Here is a 25,900-nt window from a genome sequence, read left to right as displayed (position 1 = left end):
TTTTACATAAACGGAATAATATGTGGTCTTCTGTAACTGGCTTCTTTCACCAGCATGTTTTCAAGCATCATCTACATCATAGCATGTATCAGGACCTCATTTCTTTTTATTGCTATATCACATTCCATCGTACAAGTATACCATATTTTCTTTATCCGTTCATCAGCTGGTAGACATCTGGGTTGTTTCCACTTTTTGGCTATTACGAATAGTGCTGCTATGAACTTCCATGCCCAAATGTTTGTGTGAACATATGCCTTCATTTATCTTGGATATACACCTAGGAGTAGAAACTGCTGCTTTGTGGGCACATTTGGAATGTTCTCAACAGGATTATCTTTGGAGACAGGCTCTTATTTCCTTTATATTCCCCACATCAATACTGTGCAAAAGTAAATACTGTGCTTGTTTAATATTCAAGAGGTGAGAGAAAGAAGGAAGGAAGGAAAGGGGGAAAAGTAAGCCCTATAGAATGATAATGTTAAAAACTGACATTATTAACCTAAAATAATACAAAGATAAGATTAGGGTATGTTCACACTATAAATTTTAGTTCATTGACTTCATATTGCTACCAAATTAATTATCTATTATTTGACCTCAGAGTAAGAATTCTGATTCCTTTACTAAACTTTTAGAATTAAATCCCTATAAATAACCAAAGATAGAGACATTAAAATAACTCAGACAAGGTGAAATAATGAGGGACAGCAAAAAGGAAACAGCAGTAAGAGGAGAAAAAAACGTTTAAAAGAGTTGATCAGTATGAAAATAGACACTTAAGTAGGATTGAATTTCAATCCTGAAAAAAAAGTTAAAAATTTTGAATTGTACTAAATTTACAAGTGTTTTCCTAGGCTATAATAAACCTTACCAAATATCTGTAAAGTACTTTTGTCAAAAGAAGAGAAATCAAGACTCACTCCTCTTGCTTAGCCTATGCCACCAAACAATGCTACATCTCCACCTAGTGACGTGAAAGCACAAAGCTGAACAGGAACTTCCAAGATCACAAACACTGAAACCTAAAAACGATCATTCATTATCGATACACAAAGCCAACACATCTCCACAAAACAACTCCTCCCGGTACGTAATAAAGATGTTTAAACAGTGCTCTTCCATTCACTACAAAAGAAAAATAACCTAAACCCACTAAATGTGCTAATTCCTCATGGAATTCACTTGCCCAATAGCATGATTATGACAGCGTTGTTAAGAAAATGTGCTACACAAATTTAACATGTGAAAGACCAAGCCCAGACAGAAGCAGCCAACTCGAAACACAAAGACCCAGTACAGCTCCTAAAACTACGTGTGAATAAGAATTTTTAAAGCATCACTACAATTTACAGTGTAACAATGCTATAATTAAGAATTGCATGATGATCCTTGAAGAACTCAAGTCATCACAATGTAGACTCACATACACCAGCTAGCCAAAAGTATTTTGAGGGCATTAATGGTATTATATATATACTATGCATCTTTGTAAATTCCTTGGACACAATGCATGTTGCAATGCCTTGGACACAATACACACTTAGTGAGCATTTGTTAAATGGAACAATCCTCTGGCCCATGATTAAGTTCTCAACATGCAGTAAATTACACTGACGGGAGGTGTTCCTTTTGGTGAGACTGGGAACTAGAGGCCTAGACTCATTCCCCAATCTAGCTGTGTGTGGGATTCGTTACCAAATTTAAAAGAAAGAGTACAGATTATGAAAGGAACCCCTGGAAATTCGAGGCAGTAGCTCTATGCTGAGGCCTGAGAGTCCACATTCTTAAAACTTAGCAGGTAATTCGGAAGAGAAGCTAGACCACTTCCTTGGAAAATCAAGTCTGAGTCACACTAATTCTGCCACTCATCTCTCCCAGGGTATGAATGATTATGAGGTACTGGGGTAACAGCACTTACATATTCAAATAGGACATTTCTGTTTAGGTAAAATAATTTAACACAAAAATGAAAAAGCTTTAAAAAATCGCCATCAAAACCAAAATTCAACTAATGGCTTGTAATTTACATTTACAGTAAAATGCAAATTCTACTTATAATAAGCTTTCTAATCAAATTTTTCTATTTTTTAAATTAGAAATCAAAATTTCAAAAAAGATAACTGCCAAATTACTTTTATGTGCATACTGGAGCCAATATTTACCATCAATCTTTAGAAGAAAATATTAGAGAATTATTATTGCCACTGAACATAAGTGACACGTCTTATTTTAGGAATCTGTTTTCAAGGGTTTTAAGGTACTGATTATAAAGTAATTAACAAAACTGTAGGTGTGGCTCATACATACTTCCCCAGGTTAAAATATCTAAACTGTAAATACATTAGACTAAAATTTTAAAAGGCTGAGAACAGGGTGAAGGTTCACACAGCAATCAGCCCAACAGAACCAAACTAGCCATGAATCCATTTTAAGAAATAGCACACAGGAAAATTTAATAGATAATGGAGGTTGTTTCATCAGATTTTCCTATTCAAAATTCACCACAGAACTCTGCTATCAAATATTAGCATCTATCTTGAATACATGCAATCATTTGAGACAAAAATTATGAGAGGCTGGACTAGGATGAATTTGAGTGAGTGCTGAAAAAATTAAAAGGAAGGTGCCAAGGTCCCTAACTTTGAGTCTAATAGAATACAGAAAATCATAAAGCTGAAGTTTAAGAAGCCACTGTCAGAAAAAGGTAAATGTAAATGACCAGAAAACAATAGAAAAGTGCTGATGGGATGTTTTTGTTTTTATTTTTATTTTTTAATAAAAACAATCCCACAGCATTTACTGTCATCTAGTAATAATATATACGGATAATGGAAACAATCTGAACAGACATTTTAGAACTATACTCCCAACAAAGAACACCTAAAAAAACAAGTTCTCAATAGTTTCTCACTTCCTTGATCATTTCTGGTTAGAGACATTTTGTGGCAGAATATGATCTCCTTTAGCACGATCTGGTCCAGGGGTTTTCTTGGCTTTGTTTCACAATGAATCTCTTCTGCATCATCTGATATGAGGTTCACAGACTCGTCAAAACCAATGATACGGCCCTCTATCAGCATATTCACTTGCTCATAGAGCCATACCTGAATCCGAGATCTATTTTGCAAGTATCTGAAGATGAAGGTAAGGTTGATGGGCTACATTCACCTCCTGCACTTTTTGGCCCTGGCCACAGTGCACCATGGTGGAACCCACAGAGACAACACTGACCCGTACCCCACCTTCTGGAATTGATATGCTGCCTTTTAGGAACCCTTTCAAGTCTCAAAGCAATTCTAATAAGGCATGTCTATCATCATCCTTCCTACCCCAAACCCATCCCAAGTGGGATCCAACGGGGATTTTTTACAGGGGTAGGCCCCCACACCTCACGCTCCAAACCACAGCAGACTGGGCAAGTGGGAGTGGGAGCAGAACATCCAATGTAAGGGCAACCAGTCTCCAGATTGATCAGAATCCTAAAACCTGTGATCGTAGGGGGGAAAAAAAGATAAGCTGAGTTAATTAAATTCATCTTTTGGGAATTTAGAATCAAGATCGTGGGCAAAAAAAGATAAGCTGAGTTAATTAAATGCATCTTTTGAGAATTTAGGATCAAGACAGTTGGGGTGATCAGGCAGGGCAGAAGCCAAAAGGGTACATTGAGAATTATCATGATCTGTGAAGGACTAGAGTGCCCAACAAGCTGCCACTGAGTCATCCAGTATACAGACAAAAACAGGTAAAGGAGCAGGCACACAGAAAGGCGGAAAGGCCATGACTTGGCAACTCCAGTTGCAAACACACACAGAAAACAACCTTGTTTTCTGTTTCCTAATTCCAATTTCTTTTTTTTTTTTTCTGATGGAGTCTCACTCTGTCACCCAGGCTGGAGTGCAGTGGTGCAATCTCAGCTCACTGCAGCCTCTGCCTCCCATGTTGAAGTGATTTTCCTGCCTCAGCCTCCCGAGTTGCTGGGATTACAGGCACGTGCCACCACACCTGGCTAATTTTTGTATTTTTAGCAGAGATGGGGTTTCACCATGTTGGCCAGGCTGATAATTCCAATTTCTATAGCTCCAACTGTAAAGTGCTTCCTGTCCTTGGATTATCATGGGACCTACCAGGTTCTTTTGATAAATCTTTCTTGAGCTAGCGTGAGTGGGTCTCTGTTACTTGTAACCTGAAGAGCCCAAAGTGGGAGCACAAGACATTATTTCTGAACCAGAATAATGCCACGCGCTCTGAGGATACCACTTGTGTGCTATTATATTAAGCAATAATAGCATGTAGGAACAACACACGCAACTTAGCATCACTGCGAGAATCGATTTTTATACCAAGTATTTAAGTTTATACTTTCAAAATGATCTTACAGCAGGATTTTCCATTTTATTTCCTAGCTTCTTACAAAGAAAGGAGGGAAAAGGGTCACAGTGGAAGGCACCTCCCAAAGGATAATAGGACCTGCTTTACAACACTAATTCTAGCATTCACTACCTGGAGTCTATAATTTGCAGATGTGTAAAGGTAGATATTAAGGTGCTAAATAAGCAGCAAGGAGGCATGCTTCAGTGTTCTGCACATTCAATTAATGCTACACAAGATGCACCCCACTTTTATACATTGATAACTACTGTCTAGTCAAAAATAAAAATATTGTCTCTACTCTTCTACATAGGAGTTTTCTGTAATCTGTCTTAAGAGATCTAAGGATGGGAGTGGGCTTAACACTTGTTTTGTTGTTGTTGTTGTTTTGTTTGTTTGTTTGTTTGTTTGTTTTTTTGAGACGGAGTTTCACTCTTGTTGCCCAGGCTGGAGTGTAATGGCGTGATCTCGGCTCACTGCAACCTCCATCTCCCAGGTTCAAGCGATTCTCCTGCCTCAGCCTCCTGAGTAGCTGGGATTACAGGTGCCTGCCACCATGCCCATCTAACTTTTGTATTTTTAGTAGAGATGGGGTTTCACCATGTTAGCCAGGCTGGTCTCGAACTCCTGACCTCAGGTGATCCACCCGCCTTGGCCTCCCAAAGCGTTGGGATTACAGGTGTGCGCCACTGCACCTAGCCAACACTTTTTAAACCTATAAAACACACATGTGTGCACACAAAGAGGCTCATACACACACGCCCACACAGGGTCATTTGGGCTGGACATTTGACTATGCTTAAACCATGTAGGATCTTCACAGCTAAGAAAATCATTAGTAGGGCTGTCATTAAAACCCAGAGCCCTTACTCTCGCAACATCCAACTGCTTAAAACAAAAGGAAGGAAATAAAAGATTAGCTATAGATATTCTGAGTTAGAAGATTAACTAAGAAATCTCAGAGGATAGTGGAAGAAGGTAAAAAGCCAGGGTGAAAATACCAACTACTCTAAAAAGAGGAAGGCAACAGTGAGACTTCACTAAGAGTCAAAAGAGGCTGACATCCATTTCTTCCTTTCCTTGGCAACACTTGGCAGGGATTGGTAAGAAGAGCTGGTGAGGCCTGGGCCTCTTGAGACCTTCTGATGGTTGCTCCTGGGGCATTTGGGGATGGAGACTCCACTGCCTTTTAGCTAGAAGACACAGAAGAAATTTCAGGCCTTTCAACCTTTGGTGCTCTGTGCCTTCTTTATTCTCTCTCAGTCTTACTTGGAGGTAGAAAGAACTTCTGCATAAGCATTTGATGCTCAAAAAATTAAGAAAAGGGTCCATAGGAAATGAAGCAGACAGTTGACTGGAGACATCTGCTTTGGTCTACAAGGAAAAGAGAGGCCTGCAGGTTTCCTTCTAGGTTGCCTAGCCCATTTGCCAGGGTAGAAAAAGTAACTGCTGTAAGGCCAACCCCCAACTGCAGAATAAAGGTTATGCACACTTGGCTGGAAAGACCGTTTGCATATACAGATAATGAGTATCACAGATTAGACACAGGAAGAACTCCAACAATATTGATGCAGACAGTGGGATAGAGGCTTCTACCATGGTGTATCGAATTCAGCCAGGAAGGGTGTGTGTGATGGGCATTAGTGCTGGAGATAGAGAAATACACAAATACTATGGATTTCACAGAGAGAAAGATTAGACACAATATTTGCAGCTACATACCTATCTATAAATCTGATATGAGTTCAAATGTATAAAACAATGTTCTCAGTAAATTATGAAAACAGGTAATTTTTATTCTCTTCTCTCTTTTCCCGTATTTTCTAAACTTTCTTCGATGAGCCCTTTTATTATTTTGGTAAAATGGCATTAGTTTTCTTGACTATCCCAACTGGGAAAAGGAGTTGGATGATTAACAAAAATGTTGGGTAAAGTGGGAAACCATAAAATGTGATTACTACCGTAAACATTAACTTAAAATGCACATTTGAACATACAATTTATTTCTCTGTCAGTATATTCATATAAGGCCTTTTCTTTGAATGTGGATCAGTTTGGGGTTCCAGTTCGTCTTTCTTGGATGAACAATATCACTTACATCTATGAATTCCGATTCCTATTTCTTTAAAGCATAATAAACTTAAAGATACTTGTGAAGCAACCTGGGTATAAATTCCAGGTAAGATTTTTACTCCATGCTGCCCTGTAATCTAATCGTTTTCTTACTCACAGTAATTTCATAACATTTTTAAGAGTACTTCCAAAGCATTCAACTTGGTTTTAACAGAAATAAGTCTCTTTTTTGTATGCATATTTCTTCCGTTTACATAATATTTAAATAAATTATATAGTCACAACAGTCAGTATAACTTACACCAAGGGCTTGGGTACAAATAAGTGACCCTTAGTAAGCATGCACCTCACCAGGTGGAAGCAGAAGTACAATAGCATTCCAGAAAATACACATAAGCCAAGAGTATTTAGTGTGCTGTGGGTATCGGTATGCATCATTTATGAAGGAAATGAAGGAAGTCAGAAAGTTGATTATGTGGCTGCTGCTTTAGAGGGTTATACACTTTCAGAATCTGAAACTACCTCCACTGTTTTTTTCCTTAAGGGAGGATGCTGCTGAGAGATGAAAAAACATGGTTTGAGAGAGGCGTGGGGAATGGGGAGCATGCCAGTCCTTCCTGCTTACCCCATGAGTGTGGGGGTGGGATTTGTATGTGTGTACATGTCCAAGCGTGTGTATGTGCGCGTGTGTGTGTATGTGTGTGCGGGGGGAAGAGGGATTTTGAGTCACAAAAGGGCACAAGAAGTGACTGTTATTGCATAGGGCTTCACCAGGAACTCCAAGCTTTAATTATGCTAAGTGAGTGGCAGGAATGATTAAATAAGAGGAAGCAGTAAACTTTGTTCACAGTACAATAATGGGTATAATATAGTTAATAAGGGCAGGAGAAAGACTGAAGATAAAGCTGTGAGTACAAGAAGAGGGAAGAAAAAGGAGGGGACTGTGGCTCAGGGTCAAAATTGTGTCTAAAAGGGACAAAGCAGAGGAAGCTATGAGGTAGACGTTGGCATAAACTTCCAGGGTTTTTTCTTTCAAATACGTATTAAACTATTCTTCATATAATCTTCAGCTACTTTTTGGTACAAAACTTCTGACCCTAAGAGGAGTGATGCAAAAGCATATAAGAATAATTCCAGACCTTTAGAAATTGACACCCTAGTTAGAGAAAGACAAATAGGCTGGGCACAGTGGCTCATGCCTGTAACCCCAGCACTTTGAGAGGCCGAGACGGGCAGATCACCTGAGGTCAGGAGTTCAAGACCAGCATGGCCAACATGGTGAAACCTCATCTCTACAAAAATACAAAAATTAGCCGGGCATGATGGTGGGTGCCTGTAATGCCAGCTACTTGGGAGGCTGAGGCAGGAGAATTGCTTGAACCCAGGAGGCAGAGGTTGCAGTGAGCCGAGATCGCGCCATTGCACTCCAGCCTGGGCGACAGAGTGAGACTCCATCTCCAAAAAAAAAGAAAGTACAAATAATGACAAGGCCAGGTAATATGTACTAAATATGAGAGAAGAGCAACACAGAGTAAGTGCCATAAAACGATAGATTCTGTTCACATTAAGAGTCAAGTCACAGTCGATTCCTCCTCACACTCTGACACCTCTGACTCACTTTAGCACCACTTAATCTCTCTGTCCTATAGAAGTGGTAACAGTTTCATAAAACTCCCTGTTACTTATCTGGTTGTATTGGTTCTTGGTTAAAAGCTCCCTAAAAATTAGTGAAAGACTTTATTTGTGGAGAAACAATAAGATGATGAAAACAAGTGTTTTTAAAACTTCATTGATATGGTTTGGCTCTGCACCCTCACCCAAATCTCATGTTGAATAGTGATCCTGAGTGTTGGTGGTGGGGCCTTGTGGGAGGTGACTGGATCATGGGGGCAGATTTCCCCCTTGCTGTTCTCATGATAGTGAGTTCCCATGAGATCTGGTTGTTTAAAAGTATGTAGCACATTCCCCTTCGCTCTCTCTCTCCTGCCATCAAGTGAAGATGTGCTTACTTCCCCTTCACCCTTCTGCCATGATTGTAAGTTTCCTGAGGCCTCCCCAGCCATGCCTCCTGTATAGCCTGCAGAACTGTGAGTCAATCAAACCTCTTTTCTTCATAAATTACCCAGTTTCAGGTAGTTCTTTATAGCAACATGAGAACAGACTAATACATTTACCGTGAAGAATTCCAAACACATACCCAAGTACAGAGCATAGTATAATGAACTCCATGTGCCCATCAATAGCCTCAAGAATTTTTAACAAATGCCCAGTCCTTTTCACTCCCCTCCCTGTGTATAATTTTGAAGCAAATCTCACATCATTTCATATCATGTGTAAATATTTTTAAATACCTCTCTCAAAGCTAGCACTCCTTTATAAAAACACCACCAGATACCAATATCACACCTAGAAAGTTAACATATTTTTAATGTCAAATATCCAGTGTTCAACTTTCCAATTGTCTTATAAAAGCCTGAAATGACTTTTAAAAATATTTTATAATTTATGCCAGAAACAAAATAAAGGCACCAACCTATTATATAATCAACAGTGTAAATGGGAAGCCAAATGACATGTCTGACACCCAAGGACTGTCTGCTGCCAGTAAACCTGTCTACAGCCTTTACTGTGTACTAGCATTGCTTTAGGGGTTCTACAAATATGAACTCATTTAACTCTAAAATATAGGTGAATTACCAAGAGCATCATTTTACAGATGAAGAATCTGAGCCCCAAAGAGGTTACTTAACTAAGTCTAAGATCACCCAGCTAACATGAAGAGAAAAATAAAATGTGTTATATTCATACAATGGAATATTTTTCAGCCATAAAAAGGAATAAAGTACTGAAAGATGCTATGACATCAATGACCCTTGAAAATGTTATGCTGAGTGAAAGAAGCCAGTTACCAAAGACCACATATTGTGTTGTTTTGTTTATATGAAATGTCTATAATAGGAAAATCCATACAGAGTCAGAAAGTAGATTAGTGGTTGTCTAGGGCTAGAGAGAACGGTAGAAGGGAGTGACTGCTAACAGGTCCAGGGTTTCTTTCTGGGGTGATGAAAATGTTCTACAGGCCAGGCGTGGTAGCTCACGCCTGTAATCCCAGCACTTTGGGAGGCCAAGGCGGGTGGATCACAAGGTCAGGAGATCGAGACCATCCTGGCCAACACGGTGAGACCCCGTCTCTACTAAAAATACAAAAATTAGCCGGGCATGGTGGCATGCACCTGTGGTCCCAGCTACTCAGGAGGCTGAGGCAGGAGAATCACTTGAACCCGAAGGGCAGAGCTTGCAGTGAGCTGAGATCACACCACTGCACTCCAGCCTGGGCAACAGAGTGAGACTCCGTCTCAAAAAAAAAAAAAAAAAGAAACAAAAAAAGAAAATGTTCTACAATTGGATTGTGGTGATGGTTGCACAACTCTGTGAATACACTAAAAACCACTGAATTGAGCATTTTAAATGGGTGAAGTTTATCATATGAGATGATATCTCAATAAAGCTGTTTTTAAAAGTATATTCTCAAAAGATTTAAAATGTATCAAACCAAGGAATATTTATTAATCACCTACACAAGCACTACAGTTGGTTCTATGCAAGTTATAAAACAAATGTAAGACACAAACCCTGACCTCAAATTGGTTACAGTTCAAGAGAAAATGCACGCATACCATATATCACAATGCACTTTTGCTTTCTAAATTGTGCCTTTTTCTCAAAGGGGTAATCAACTGTCTGAACCAAGTTTTCTGTTTCATAAAAGGCACTGAGCTAAGGCCTAATGAACATGTAAGCTATGATAAGACTGACCCTTTCCTCCTTGCCCCCAGAGGCCTTTGGAGGTTCTGATCAACCACAAAGTTATCTTGTGAGAGAGCAACCAATAGGATTCCTAGAGCTGAGGCTGGGCTGATTCACCTTATAACTGAAATAATGTGAGTAAATGTGTTGTGACTCAACAGAGGCCAGGGCAGCTTGACAATCCTAGGCTGAGGCCAGGGCAGCCTGACGATCCTAGGCTAAGCTAAAACCAACAGGTCTGGTCCTCCTCCCTGGGTTTAGGAATGCCCAGGGTAAACAAATTGCAGAGGTTTTCCTTTGCTATGGCTGCTGAAGAGCAACGAAGATCCTTGATGAAGATCAGAGAGAATTGCGGCCATGAAACTTGTGAGGTGAGTGTTTAAGGGAGATAAAGGCCAACACAGGAGATATAATCTACAGAAAGGGACAATCTGGGGATCTGAGGTTGCACAAAGTAACCATAACACTGAAGAAAACTGAAGAGGTACCTGGTGGATCGCTCACAACCAGGAAGGTTTCTTGGAGATAGCATTGGTCTTAAATGAATAAATAATGAGGAAACTGCTGTTCAAATCCAAAGTGCCTGGGTACCAGGGACTTACGGATATAGGGCTTGGTTTTCTTCCCAGAGGATACTGGAACAATGTCTAGCTTAATGTCCAATGAACCCATGAAGCTTACATGCCACATAAATTCTAAAGTCAGACGTGAACAACAGAAATATGTTTAAATTTTATAGACATGTGAATTCAACCTAATTTTATGATAAGAACTTGGATTCTCTGAAATTTTCAGATAACAGTGGCAATCAGAATCTTAAATGTTTACTGTTTGAGACAGAACTACAAATGAAACTCTAATCAATAAAGTAGAAACGCACATTTTGAGCATTACCAATTATGCATCTTTCCTGAACTGCCTAGAAAGAACATTTCATCTGGATCAAGTGGCTTGGGCTCAGAGTGACCTGATGAATCAGCAGACTGCACTGCAAAATAACCCTATAGCCAAGCTGCCTCCAATAAACCACAATCCAATTTGAACTACAATCGATACCATTACAACGGTCTCCTTACCTTTCACCACATCCGCCACGTTACAGGTGGGATCGATACTTCCTATGTGTTTAGGATGAACAGGATTAGTGTCACCCCCAAACAGAAGTGCTAGACGAACACAAAAGGAAAGGGAGGGGATTAAAACACAGCAGGCTGGGATGGTCACGCAGGGAAATATAGGGGCTTATGTTCAGAAAGGATCTCTTATTTGTAAAAATCATTTTAGCATCCACAGCAACTTAGAGCAATGGAATACACACAATTGATGGGTGAGCAACTCTTATTGGTCAATGAAGGAGGAGGATGTGGTTTAAGGTCTGTCAGGTGCAGTCAGCAGGTTCTAAAGCAGTGACACGTGCCAGGTGCCCAACCCGTTCTTCCTCTCCCAATGTGACATGGATGAAGAAACTTACTTTCATCCTTAGTCAAGTATACCCACCTTCTTAGTACTACTCCAGACACTTATTCCAACTTTCATTAAATATTTAGAACATGTGGTCTATACCATTTGGACAAGCCTGCAAAGTGTCTTCACTGGCAGCATTTCAGATGCCTCCCCAATGGAGATTATGTTTCAATGTTGTGTACACAAACAATACTTGTTCAAGTATTTTTAAAAATACACTCAGATAATTTCACAATATACAAGATTTGCAAAATTTTGTTTCTGAATAAAAGCCAAAAGAAGCCCCAAAGAAAAATGCAATCTGCATCCAAATATTTATAGGTGTTCTTATTTTTAAATCAAGCAAAAATTGCGACTAACAAAAGAAGGATGCCTAAATAAAATAGGGGAGATTTTAAACTATGAAAAATGATAAATACAGGCATTAGGCCAATTAATAAAGTTCGAACTGATTAAGGGGAAGAAAAACAGAGGTGTGCAGGCTTAACTAATGATCTAAAAACATGCATGTATATATGTGTACATGTGTATTTAGATCAGAAAGCAACTGGAGTTATCTAAGTAGTTTAGTTGAATAGTATTTAGGCTCTTTTATTCCTATAAATTGTCATACATTTCCATTTTGAAGATATACATTTAATATAAGGCCACATTTAATAGTTGTATAACATTCAGTTATCCAAATAAATCAAATTAGTAAAATAAAGACGGTTTGTCCACTTCGTGATGCAGCAAACAGGGTGAATTATGCTCTAGACATGTGGATGCTTTTCCTTAAGGATTATAAAATCAGCCAAAGAGACAGTGCTGAAGATGAGCCAAAAAGTTTTTTGTGTGGAGGGAATTTTAGTTGTTTTTTTCATATCTGCTTAGTACCCTCAAGAGCAGACTAAAACTCTCTATACGGGATTATGGACTGACAGTCTGGCTTAATCTGACTTCACTGATCACTGTGAAATAAAGAACTGATGGCTCCTATCACCAACATCCAATTCAATATTCCCAGTGTCAATGTTTTTAAAACTAAAAAGGAGAACACATAACATCCTGGATAAAGAAAATAATACAATCTGAGATACACAAAAGTATTCAGAGATGAAGGCCCGGCTGCCATTAAAGGCGGTCCCTCATCCCCATCAGGACTGTATCAGCAGAGACTTAAAAGGTAGGCAGTGGTCCTGTCTCTAATGTGAGCCTAATAAAAGCCTTTCAAACATTTCTTTTAACCAAGAATACAAATTAATAGCTTTTTAATGGCTAGGATTCACTTAGGAAAAACTAAACTAGAAATTTCTACAACCAAAAATGCAGGTCAGTAAATTAACAACAGGAAAACATTTGGGAGAAATCACTATGGTTACCTTTTCAAAACTGGACCAACAAACCCCAACTTACTGTGCTGATTAATAAGCATGCGGAAAGAGATGCGGTTGGTATAAAACCGATCCAGAAAATATTGGATGTTAGTGCTAATGAAAGGATCAAACCCAAACTTCTCCTTGTATTCAATCACTCCTTGTGCCATTGTAGGAACCACATCATTGTGTCTATTTCTGACTTTAATCAGAACTTGTAGAAAGCTGTGTGAGAGGGAAACAAAACGTGGTCAGTCTTAATATCTCATGGGCTGATGCACAGACTTCCCAGCTCTGTCCCCAGACTAGTTGTCTGCTGGTATTTTTATAAGTAGAGACATTATTCTTACTACATAGAACAAGGAACCACCCACAAGAAACTAAAGTATGAGCCAAGTTTTTGCTTGAAACTTTATTTCTACAGAAACTCTTCTTTCAGAGGTGCAAAAAGTAAAAGGTTCTAGTACAGAAAAAAAATGCTCAAATACCCTTTTAGGAATCCACTGACTTTTTGGATAAGTGATTACATATAATACAGGTTCTATAAAAGTTGAATAAAGAATTCCAGAACATATCAGTACTTCTTCTGAGAACATGAGGACAATCCCCCCAAAATCTCCAAGGATTGATTAAAGGAATCTCAAAGCAGTAGCTTCCATGAATAAAGAAATAATGTCACACTGTTTTTTGGGTTTTGTTTGTTTTTTTGACGGAGTCTCACTCTGTCACCCAGGCTGGAGTGCAGTGGTGCGATCTCGGCTCACTGCAACCTCCGCCTCCCGGGTTCAAGCAATTCTTCTGCCTCAGCCTCCCGAGTAGCTGAGACTACAGCTGTACGCCACCACGCCCGGCTAATTTTTGTATTTTTAGTAGAGACGGGATTTCACCATATTGGCCAGGCTGGTCTAGAACTTCTGACCTCGTGATCCGCCCGCCTCAGCCTCCTAAAGTGTCTCATACAGTTTAAGAGTAAAATTTGGAAATAAATATCTCACAGCAGTAAAATACAGTGATGAAATGCAGATAGAACACAGGCAATTAAACTATTCAAGTATCTGGCATCTTATCGTAAATATGCATACGGGAAAATACATTAAGAATGGTATAAGACAAGTCAGTCAATGGAACTAAATAAAAAGTTTAGGACCAGGCCCATGAGTGAGTATGTATATATAAAAATCAAGCATATTGAGAAAGTGACATTGCAAATCAGTAGGTAAACAATCAAACTAATAATCAAGCTAACTGGAACAGCGGGCTAACAATTTAAGTCACACCCTAATTTCAAGACTTAAAACCGAATACTGGATTAAAAATGTAAAAGGGTGAAATCACAGAAATGATAACAGAAAAATCAGGTGAATAAGTACATAATCTTGGGATAAGGAGGGCTGTTCTAAGCTTAATACCAAAGGTAGAAACAAATAATGTGAAGAAACAAATGATATGACTATGTAGAATTTTAGCAATCCTATAGGGACACACATTAATAAATGAAGTGGAAAAAAAAAACAAAAACCTTAAAAAGAGGAAAAAACTAGCACTCCATCAGAAAACAAGGCAAAGGATCTGCTATCAATGCAAAATTTACCAAAGAAGAAGCACAAATGCCAATAACATCACCCTTACAAATAAGAAAAGCAAATTAAAACAATGTGATACTTATTCTCCATGTATCAGCATCAGCTAGAGTTTGGGGCTTAACTGAGGCACTTCTCAGGACAATTAGCAACATACAGCAAAAGCCCAAAGAAAATAATTCCACTTCCAGGAATTGATCCTAGGAAAATAACTGGACAAGGTGAACAGCTGTTTGTTTGTTTATTTATTTATTTATGAGACAGAGTCTTGCTCTGTTGCCCAGGCTAGAGTGCAGTGGCACAATCTTGACTCACTGCAACCTCTGCCTCCCGGGTTCAGGCAATTCTCCTGCAGCCTCCCAAGTACCTGGGATTACAGCTGCCCACCACCGCGCCTGGCTAATTTTCATATTTTTAGTAGAGACAGGGTTTCACCATGTTGCCCAGGCTGGTCTCGAACTCCTGGCCTCAGGTGATCTGCCCGCCTTGGCCTCCCAAAGTGCTGGGATTACAGGCGTGAGCCACCGTGCCTGGCCAACAGATGTATTTAAAAGCTGTTCTTTAAAGCATTGTTTATAGTAGCATGAAAACTACAAACCAGTCTAAAATCCAGTGATAGAAGATCAAATCGCATGAACTATCTGAAGATGGACTATTAACATGAATATTATGAAACTATTAATAATGGCGTAGATCTATAATGTTGACACTTGTTATGTTTGTAAAAATATTTTACACATATAAATATATGCATGCCTAGGGAAAAGCATGGAAGAAAGGAAAATAGTAATAGTGGTTGTCCCCTGGTAGTAGAAATTTGGGGCGACTTTCTTTTTACTTATCTCTATAGTCTTATTTTTCTGAATGATGAAATATTTCTGTAACAAATACATATGTACAATGACAATAAAGATGTAAAACTGAAATTAGGCCATCATTATTCACAAAAAATTTTACAATAGACAATTTGTCCTTTATGTAATACTCGTTGCAACGTATTTGTAAGTTAAATATTACTAAAGTGAAACGATTCATTATAGTAGAGAAGTGCCTCAACTTATCTGAAGTGGGGAGACTTACCTCAATGGCTCAATGCTCAGAATTCTCCTCCAATCTTCCGGGCTCTTCTAAACTCTATCATAAATGATCAACAAGCTTGTCCTCTAAGCTACTTTTGCTTTACTACAATGATTTCCCTGCTGGTGGTCCCATACAACCTCTTGGTAAACAGAAAAGGCTGCTACCATGATACTCGCTCACCTTTCACTCCTTCCTTCACCAAGAACATCAGCCTTCTCAAATGCCAACTATCGTAACTAACCACATGAACCTAGGCAAGCTACAAAACTCATGGAGTGAGAGCTCAGCTATTATTGTGATGGTCAAGCACACACTGGATTCAGCACTGACAGTCTGCAAAGCAGGCTCGTGGCCATAAATCACATCTGATAACCTGTTCCAGAAACTGAGATGGGACTCTGGGAAAAACACAGCAGAAATTTAACATCGTGTATAGTCGTCTGTCAGTATTCACAGGGGACTGGTTTCAGGATCCCCGCAGATACCCAAATCCTCAGATGCTCAAGTCCCCTATCTAAAATAGTGCATATAGCCTACTCACAACCTCTCGGATACTTTAAATCATCTCTAGACTAGTTATAACACCTGATACAATGTAATGCTATGTAAACAGTTGTTAGACTGTATTTTAAAAATTTGTATTATTTCTTATTGTTGCATTGTTATTTTTTATTGCTTTTTTTTCCCGGAATATCTTTTTGATCTGTGGCTGGTTGAATCCAAGGATGTGGAACCTGCCAGTACAAAGGACCAACTATACTTCTACAAATCTGTTCTAAAATTTGGAGCTACAGTGGTCAGCCCTAGGTTTTAGGATTTCTGCCAAACGGTTACCAGCTAATGACTTTTGAGAAAACAAAGCTCCTGGATTGAATTCATTTAATAATTGCTTAAATGACAGCAGTGGCTTATATCAAGGAAAACGCTACATCTGGGGCTCTAACCCAATGCTTCCCCGCCTTCCACACTTCACAGATCCATTAGACAAAACACGCAACAAAGTATAAAACAGGTGAGAGCTTTTGTTTTTCCTTTGAATTTTAGTTTACAACTAGACTAGAACTAGCTACTCATGGCTCAAACGTAAACATAACTTATAGGTCCAGCTTTGCTATGAACAGTCACGATCTTGGGCAAGTCACTTCACATCTCTGACCTCAGTTTCCTTATCTGTGGATTGAGAGGACTGGGTTAAATACCTCCTAAGGTTGCTTGTATAACATGGTGTTTCCCTAGTTCTTCTTATGGAACATCTATTAGGTCAGGTGTTCAGTCTCACAACTATGTGGGCTAGTTTATACTTAGAAATTTCTCAGCACAACAGGCCTGCCATATGCATCCACTCACATATACATGAAACAAGAAGAAATTAATGTGAAAGGGATATTTAATTTCTCTTGGAGGGGAAAACATACAGCTAGAGTTAGTGTTCCTGGGATAAATAAAAATGAAAAACAGAAATATCTCATCAGCATGATAATTTGCCAGTCTGTGCACAAAGGGAGCAATAGAGTTCAGGTTGCTATATAAAAAAACATACTCTTTTATGCCTCTCCAAAATAAAACCACTACAGCTTTTGAGCTCAAATGTAATATCCTATTGAAATTTTTTTTTAATTGTAAAGGATTGAGTAGATAAACTCATGTATATACAAAGGCCACTGCATTCTTAAAACTACCACTAGATGGAACATTTACTGCAGTATTTATAGTGACTGCCCAGTTCGCCTTGGGTAAAGGTATTAAGTATTAGATCATAAAAGGAAAACTGAAAGTGTCATTATTACTTTTGTATTGTGTTACATTCTTAACTCGAATTAAAAAATAAACTCAATGTTGAGTCATTACTCATTAAGAAAATGAACACTTTTGTCCACATCATACTCCTTGAGTCTTAATGACTTGAATTACATTTACCAAAATCTTTCTTACCTAGATATTTTTACTTTCAGGTAAGTGGTACCATACTTACTTATCCAAGACCTGTGGATCCTCAGGGCTCTTATTTTCATATTCTAAAAGTTCAAGAAAACTCTGCATATACCTAAAAGGAAAAAAAAAGAAGAAGAAGAGTTACTATGTTAGTTGCCTGCCCAGCATCCACCCCTCCTCTCCCTCTTCCTAAGAACACTCCAAATTTTCACTCAGGTCTCCATCCCATCCCCATCCCCTACGTGGCTCACGTGCATCAGGGAAGCTAGTGCCTCCAAAGATCCTGGGTGGCCCCATTTTTCTCTGGGCAATTCTATTTCTCGTCACTAATTATTCATTAGCCCAATAGTTTAGGTCTAAGCCTATCGCTGTGTGCGTTCCCCTGAACACAGGGAATGGCTCAGGAACGGACATACCGTCTCAATTCAGGCCAGTAAAATGACAGAAAAGACTCACTAGAAGACTTTGGCAGAGAAACCAACCTGCTCTGCTTTTGTACAGTGCTGTGTGGATTGGAAGCCTGGAACTGCTGCAGCTATTCTGCCACCAGGGGGGAATCCACTCTGAAAATGAAGCCAGCACCATCGAAAGCAGGGCCTCGATAGCTTCATGAATCTCTGAATCAAACCAACACCAAAAGCTCACCCTACAGCTGGACCTTCTAGTGACATGAGCCAGGTTCGGTTGCATTTTCTCTACTTACAAACAGACATATCCTAACTTATATACCAAGTCTACAGTTTGATTACCAAAAATGTACTTATACATTTTAAGAAACACATGTGTGACATTGAAGTGCCTGCCAGGAACTTAGAAACTAGAAGTGAAGAAGGGTCCTTCTGAGTTAAATTAATTTCATCAATACTTAATGGGGGAGAAAGAAGGCCAATTAAACCCTCAGAAACAGCTTCTGGATTAAGAACACCCCCATATCTCAATCAGGGCCAGTATAAGAAACAGTCTGTCCAACATTAAGATCTCGAGAACACAGAAAAATGAGATCCAGAGAGGCCCATTAGTGCAGCAGCTATATCCAGCCAGGATCTGTTGGATCTGGTGGGGATTCAGATATTCCAATTAGAGATATGTGATCTCTATTTGGGGTTTGAACATGTCCTGAAAGAATTATCCTTTTATTCTAATTATTTCTAACCATTAATTGCCACTAATCCTATTATCTATACCTTTGGATAGAGGATGAGGACACTCTAGTAACTAAAAGTGACTGTTACACATATAAATACTCCAATGAGAATGCCACTTGATTCATCAGCCTCATGTGAACTTTGGACAATGCATTTGATACTAATGAATGTTCATCGCTGGACATACTTTTTAAAACTCCCTGGGGGCTGGGCGTGTTAGCTCACGCCTGTAATCCCAGCACTTTGGGAGGCTGAGGCGAGTGGATCACTTGAGGCCAGGAGTTTGAGACCAGCCTGGCCAACATGGCAAAACCCCGTCTCTACTAAAAATACAAAAAATTAGCTGGGCGTGGCAGCATATGTCTGTAGTCCCAGCTACTCGGGAGGCTGAGGCAGGAGAATCACTTGAACCCAGGAGGCAGAAGTTGCAGTGAGCCGAGGTTATGCCACTGCATTCCAGCCTGGGCGACTGAGCAAGACTCCATCTCAAAAAAATAAATAAATTAAATAAATAAAAGTCTCTGGGCACATAAGGCTATGGATTAGATATTGTTAAAATCATTGGGTCAAAACACCAAGAGGTCAAAGCCAGCCAGCCCCAGTGATGCCCTCTGCCCTGCCACACGCAAGCAAGCTAGGTAGGCATCCTGTCCTTTCCAAAGGGGACAGTTGGAGAAAGTCATAAATAGAAGGGAGCCAAAGATTATTCTGGGCCGGGTGCGGTGGCTCACGCCTGTAATCCCAGCACTTTGAGAGGCCGAGGCAGGCGGATCACAAGGTCAGGAGATCGAGACCAACCTGGCTAGCATGGTGAAACCCCGTCTTTACTAAAAATACAAAAATTAGCAGGGCGTGGTGGCATGCACCTGTAGTAGTCCCAGCTACTTGGGAGGCTGAGACAGGAGAATGGCGTGAACCCAGGAGGCGGAGCTTGCAGTGAGCCGAGATCCCACTACTGCACTCCAGCCTGGGCAACAGAGACAGACTCCGTCTCAAAAAAAAAAAAAAAAGATTATTTTGAGGTTCCCAGCCTGACAGTCAAGAGAGCAAGGAGGACACACTGTGACCAAGGGGATGGTGGTGGGGTTCACAGCCCATTATGCATAAGATTCGCTTTTAAAAGGAAAAAATGGCAGTGAAACACAATACATGATCCTGAAGTGCATTCCTAAATCAGGAGGAGAAATTGTAAAAAAAAAAAAAAAAAAAAAAAAAAGATGGGGGTAGTATCAGGACAATTAGTAGTAAAGTGAGAACAAGTTCTACATATTAGAAGACATTACTCTATCAATGTTAAATTTCCCGAATTTGATGATCACATTGTGGTTTTCTAAGACCTGTTCCAATGAAATACATGCTAAAGTATTTAGGGCAAAGGGGCATGATGTAGACATCGTGTATGTGTACCATATATGGGTGTGTGTACCATATATAGACATAGATATATATGTGTGCACGCACGTGTGTGTGTGTGTGTATGCAGAGAGTGAGACAGAAACAGAGAATATGAATGCCAATGGTAGAACGTTGCCAAATGTTAACAATGTTAACAATTAGTGAATCTACGTGAAGGTATACTGGAATTCTTTCTACCAGTTTTACAACCCTTCTGTTAAGTAGGAAAGTATTTCAAAATAGAATGTTTAAGAAACAAGAAGGAAGAAATGGCATGCATTTGTTTGGAATGGATATGGAAAAGGAACAGTTAAAAGACAAAAACCAAACAATAGAGTTGACATAGCAATTTGTTCAAGCCTATACTTTGCTGGAATAATATAATACATTTAAGTACATTTGGTCTTTGTCCTTGCTTCCTGGCACAGAGCTCCCAAAACCCTTGGAACTTCCTGAATGATAGGAGTGTCTTCTGCTATCCATAAGGAGCCACCTTTGACCACACCTGAGTTTATGCTAATGTGGTGACTTAGGATGGGACCTCTAGATAGCCTCAGAATGGGGCTGGTCACCAGAAAGGCCAAGTGATTCGAGGACTGCAACTTTCAGCTCTTACCCTCAACCTCTGGGGACGGGAGAGGGCTGGAGATTGAGTTCTATCAAAACCCTTGAACGACCATCAGAGAGTCTCCAGGTTGGTGAACATATGGGGGTACTGGGAGGGTGGTGTGCCCAGAGTGGGCATGGAAGCTCCATGTGGCCCCCCATACCTTGCCCTGTGCATCTCTCCCATGTGGCTGTTCCTGAATTGTACCCTTTCTAATAAACCTATAAACATAGGTAAAGTATCTTCCTGAGTTCTGTGAGCTGTTCTAGCAAATTATCAAATCTGAGAAAAGGGGCATGGAAACTCAATGTCTAGCCACTCAGTCAGAAGCACGGGTGGCCCAGGACTTTGTGTCACAAATTCAACTTCTTCAGTTAAATGACATATGCTTTAAGCATGAGAGCTATAACTGATTTAAGTTTACGTTATACTCTGCCAAAATTTTTCCTACTTTTCATGGAGCAAATGAAGCAAAACAGGGAACTGATATTTTTCCAATCTGAGGTTCCCCTTTAAATGACTTAATTTGTTCTACAAGAAGTACTGACTTCAAGGAATGTCTTTACAAGGAAAACAAAAGGAGTAAGGTTAAGACTTGATAAAAGCAGCAAATATCCTGTCAGAAGAACTGCAATCCCACCACACACAAGAAAAACTCAAGAAAGTGTCTAGTATAATTTACAAGCATTTTCATTAAAACAACTTTAAAACGAACAGCTCAAAAACAAAAAAAAAAACAAAACAAAACAACTTTTAATTGCATGGAAAACCCAGCTATCCCAAATGACTCATTCCTAGATGGGCAGTATGTGCACTTTTACAGAGAATGGTCTCGCTGCCAAATGTTCACAGCATTGTGGGAAGATCCATTTTAAGCCACATTGTTTACTTACCAACTCTGAACCAATCCCACTGAAGGGCGGTTAAGTAAATTATCCGGCAGAAGATTAACTTCTCTCATTGTGTTAGCCAGCCGCACAGGAAGTTCCTTTCGTAGAAACATATATGAAGTTTTCTCACATGCATTATCTCTCCCTATTAAGACATGAAAAATGTTCCATGATTTTATAGTCTAACAGATGGAGAAATAAAGTGCTCCCATGGTAGCATGGTTACTACTGGTTGGAAAGAGAAAATTAAATAATCCTGCAGCCTCTAGTTGAATTTTTATCCTTTGAAATAGCAAGTTCAAGAAAATATGTTAATTAGCAGAGAAAAAGAACATTCATTACAAGAGGCAACTTTGAAAGCAGTTTTTTTTTCTTAACACAAAAACGTTCCTAGTGTTACCAGCGGCAATATAAAAGTGACCTGGGATATAATCTGAACTTGTTTTCAAATAAACACCATGGGAAAACTGCCAAGTACAAAGGTAACAGAACGTGTAAATCCACTCCCATTCATAGGACTTTCCAGGAGGCAACAGATCCATTCATTTCACAAATATTCACCTATTGTGTGTGCCAACTGTTTCCTAAGATTTTCCTCCAGTGTGTTTCTTCAGGGACCATAGCTCTGCCCCTCTGGGAAGTAACCACAGACCCCAGAGACCCTGTGATTCCAGAGGAGAGGCTCTGACTGAGACACAGGGTTGGCATGTGCCAGAGAAACATGCCAGAGAAACTATCTCCTGGGGATACTCAGAGGCAGAGTGATCTACCATGCCACATCGGAGAGGGTAAGATGTGGGTTGACCATAAGGAAGGAGGTCAGTGCCTTCCAGAGGCTTCCCTGAGCTGGCTGTGCATAAAATTTACATAAACAAGACGCCATGAGAGGAAACATACCTGGCCACTTAAAAGAGGAAACCTGAGCTCTTTCCTCTGCTGTCATGTGGCAGGAAGAGTTCTAGCATCAGCCTGGCCTGCAACCCCCAGCCCTGCTGGAAACTCCATGGTGGCTAGGGGTGGAGTGCCTGATAGAAAAGGCATGAGCTTTGGAGACAGAAATGTTCTCCAGCCCCAACTCCTCCATTTGCAGGTTGTGAAACCTTTGGTAAGCTTCACTTCTGAGTCTCAGCTGCCTTAATCTGTAAAATGGGGATAAAACTAGTTTGTGTAAGGACTAAATGTGATACTGTGCATGGAGGCTGACACGGAGCAAGTGTTGGACAAACACTGGTCCTTCCGGTCTCCGTGGTATTGAGGGATCCATCCCATCTCCCTTGCCCTGCCTAGGCCTCTTTGCTGCTCCATATTCCCTGGAGGCTGCACAGAAATGAGCAACATCATGGCCAGGCCCAGAGAGAGACGAGCAGAGCCATTTAACAATTTTCTCTTCCAAACTCTCCTTATTCTTCTGTACGTCATGAAGGCAGCAAGTCAAAGATTCAGAAGTAAATCCAATTTTCTAACACTTCCAGTCATATTCTGGTTTATTCATTTGCTCTTCCTACCAAATAAAACTTGAAAAAAAGAACCTACTCTAGAAAGTAATCTGCAGAACCTTTCTTCCCCACTCATCCCTGACCCCCTTCTCCATTCTCAAAAAAGTTACAATAAAAGATGAAAGTCTGAAATAATCCATCCCTCATTTCCCTCATCCTAAGTGAGTATATTGAAGGCCTTTGGTAAATCTTTTAACTAACTGATGATTCACTTTTCTCCTTCATACTTTCACTGTGATAAGTACCTTAATCCCCAAATACCCACTTCAAGTAAGAGGAGAAGGGGTGTAATGCCCCCGCAATGACCTTCCAACATCTATTCTATACACATTCATTTGGCCTTAGGCAATTAACATTTAAAATGACTCTGGTCATTTTTTTTTTTTTAGACGGAGTGTTGCTCTGTCGCCCAGGCTGGAGTGCAGTGGCATGATCTCGACTCGCTGTAACCTCCGCCTCCTGGGTTCAAGTGATTCTCCTGCCGAGGCCTCCCAAGTAGCTGGGACTACAGGCACCCACCACCACGCCTGGCTAATTTTTTGTATTTTTAGTAGAGACAGGGTTTCGCTGTGTTAGCCACGATGGTCTCCATCTCCTGACCTCGTGATCCACCCGCCTCGGCCTCCCAAAGTGCTGGGATTACAGGCATGAGCCACTGTGTCCAGCCGACTCTGGTCATTTTGCTTCAAATAATATAGAGACAGTCCCCAACTTAAAACAGTTCAACTTATGATTTTTTGATTGTTTAATCTTCTGACTTTATGATGGGTTTATCTAATTATTAAGTGCTTTTTTGTTTTGAGACAGAATCTCACTCTGTCACCCAGGCTGGAGTGCAGTGGCATGATCTCCGCTCACTGCAACCTCCACCCCCTGGGGTTCAAGCGATTCTTGTGCCTCAGCCTCCTGAGTAGCTGGGATTACAGGCGCCCGTCACAATGCTTGGCTAATTTTTGTGTTTTCAGTAGAGATAGGGTTTCATCATGTTGGCCAGGCTGGTCTCGAACTCCTGACCTCGTGATCCACCCACCTTGGCCTCCCAAAGTGCTGGCATTACAGGCATGAGCCACTGTGCCTGGCCAAGTGCATTTTTGAGTTACAATATTTTTGACTTATGATGGATTCATCACGATGTAACCCTACTGTAAGTCAAGGAGCATCTGTATATTATTCCTAAAAGGTTCTGGATGAATATAATTTTAATTTTAAATGCACTAAAATTGCTGATATTTATCACAGTGAATCTCATTATAAAATGAATTCTCTATTATCTAAGTTAAAATATAAGTCTAGCTTTTTACATGCCAGGAAAAATACTTTGCATCCTGGCTAAACAGAAAGGAAATTATTTTTAAATCACAAAAGAAACATTGATGTTCTCACTGTGGGATGACAAAGACTCTCTCCTTTAACCAAACTTGAAACAGGTTCTGGGTTTGTTTGTTTTTGGAGACAGGGTCTCACTCTGTCACCCAGGCTGCAGTGCAGTGGCACAATCACGGTTTACTACAGCCTCAACCTCCTGGGCTCAAGTGATCCTGCCACCTCAGCCTCCCAGGTAGCTGGGACACCTGGCTAATTTTTGTATTTTTAGTAAAGAGGGGGTTTCGCCATGTTGCCCAGGCTGGTCTCGAACCCCTGGGCTCAAGTGATCCTCCTGTCTCAGCCTCCCAAAGTGCTGGGATTACAGGCATGAGCCACCGTGCCCAGCTCTGAGTCCTCTTTCTGACTAGGCCTCGACTTTGGGTTCTATCTTGACCTGCTTAGTCCAGCCTCAGCAAAAATCCTGCTGAGTCATTTTAGTGAAAATCCCCTACCCTTGGTGTCTGATACCCCTACCCTCGATATCTTATCACCCTGGCCTGCCTTCAACAAGAATCCCCTCCGACCTGGATTTTTCCTCTTAGTAACTTTCCACCCATTGACCCACACCCTGCTCCTTGGCTATAAATTTCCACTTGTCCTTGTTGCATTAAGAGTTCAACCTGATCTCTCCCCACTACTACAAAACTCCCACTGTAGTGGTCCCTCTTGAATAAAGCCTTCCCTACCATCTTTAACAAGTATCAGATAATTTTTTTTTCTTTTTTTTCTTTTTTTTTTTTTTTTTTTTGAGATGGGGTCTCGCTCTGTCACCCAACCTCCACCTCCCAAGTTCAAGCAATTCTCCCTGCCTCAGCCTCTGGAGTAGTTGGGATTAAAGGCATCCGCCACCATGCCCAGCTAATTTTTGTATTTTTAGTAGAGACAGGGTTTCACCATGTTGGCCAGGCTGGTCTTGAACTCCTGACCTCAGGTGATCCGCCCACCTCGGCCTCCCAAACTGTTGGGATTACAGGCATGAGCCACCATGCCTAGCCAGTTTTTTTTTTTTTCTTTAACAGGAAAAAGGAAGTTCTGGAATAGGGAAGAAGTAGAAGAATTCTGGTGTTAAACTGAAACTTGGAGTATCAGTATGAACTAATAATTTTTTCACAATTATGAGTTTTTGAGGGCAATGAAAGTATACATGTTTAAATTTCCAAGTTGGCAGCCTGTTAGGAGCCACAGGATACGAGCATGTTGTGAGCAGTGAGAGCTGGCTGGCAGGTGTGAGGTGGCCATAGTCAGGTTCTCATCTCTTCTCTAAAAGTTGCAGATCTAGATGGTTTCATAATTTAAAGGTTTTCCAATTTTAGGAAGGTAAAAAGGAGTCTATACCATAC

The 25,900-nt window shown here is 40.2% G+C and overlaps 1 protein-coding gene and 1 pseudogene across 1 annotated transcript in view; both read right to left on the bottom strand.

The window, feature by feature from the left end:
• The window catches only part of PDK3 (pyruvate dehydrogenase kinase 3), a 74,838-nt gene that overhangs the window by 23,445 nt on the left and 25,493 nt on the right, over positions 1 to 25,900 (bottom strand). Inside the window, exons 2-5 of the mRNA XM_003261160.3 lie at positions 21,703 to 21,844; positions 17,703 to 17,774; positions 13,111 to 13,295; positions 11,328 to 11,417 (exon numbers count right to left, since the gene is read on the bottom strand). Coding sequence (XP_003261208.1) covers positions 11,328 to 11,417; positions 13,111 to 13,295; positions 17,703 to 17,774; positions 21,703 to 21,844 — 489 coding nt within the window. The remainder of the gene's footprint in view (positions 1 to 11,327; positions 11,418 to 13,110; positions 13,296 to 17,702; positions 17,775 to 21,702; positions 21,845 to 25,900) is intronic.
• Positions 2,923 to 3,207, bottom strand: LOC105738506 (annotated as a pseudogene).

The sequence above is a fragment of the Nomascus leucogenys genome, chromosome X (assembly GCF_006542625.1).
Source record: "Nomascus leucogenys isolate Asia chromosome X, Asia_NLE_v1, whole genome shotgun sequence".
In the NCBI taxonomy this organism is placed as follows: Eukaryota; Metazoa; Chordata; class Mammalia; order Primates; family Hylobatidae; genus Nomascus; species Nomascus leucogenys.
This window is presented reverse-complemented; position numbering and strand designations above follow the sequence as displayed.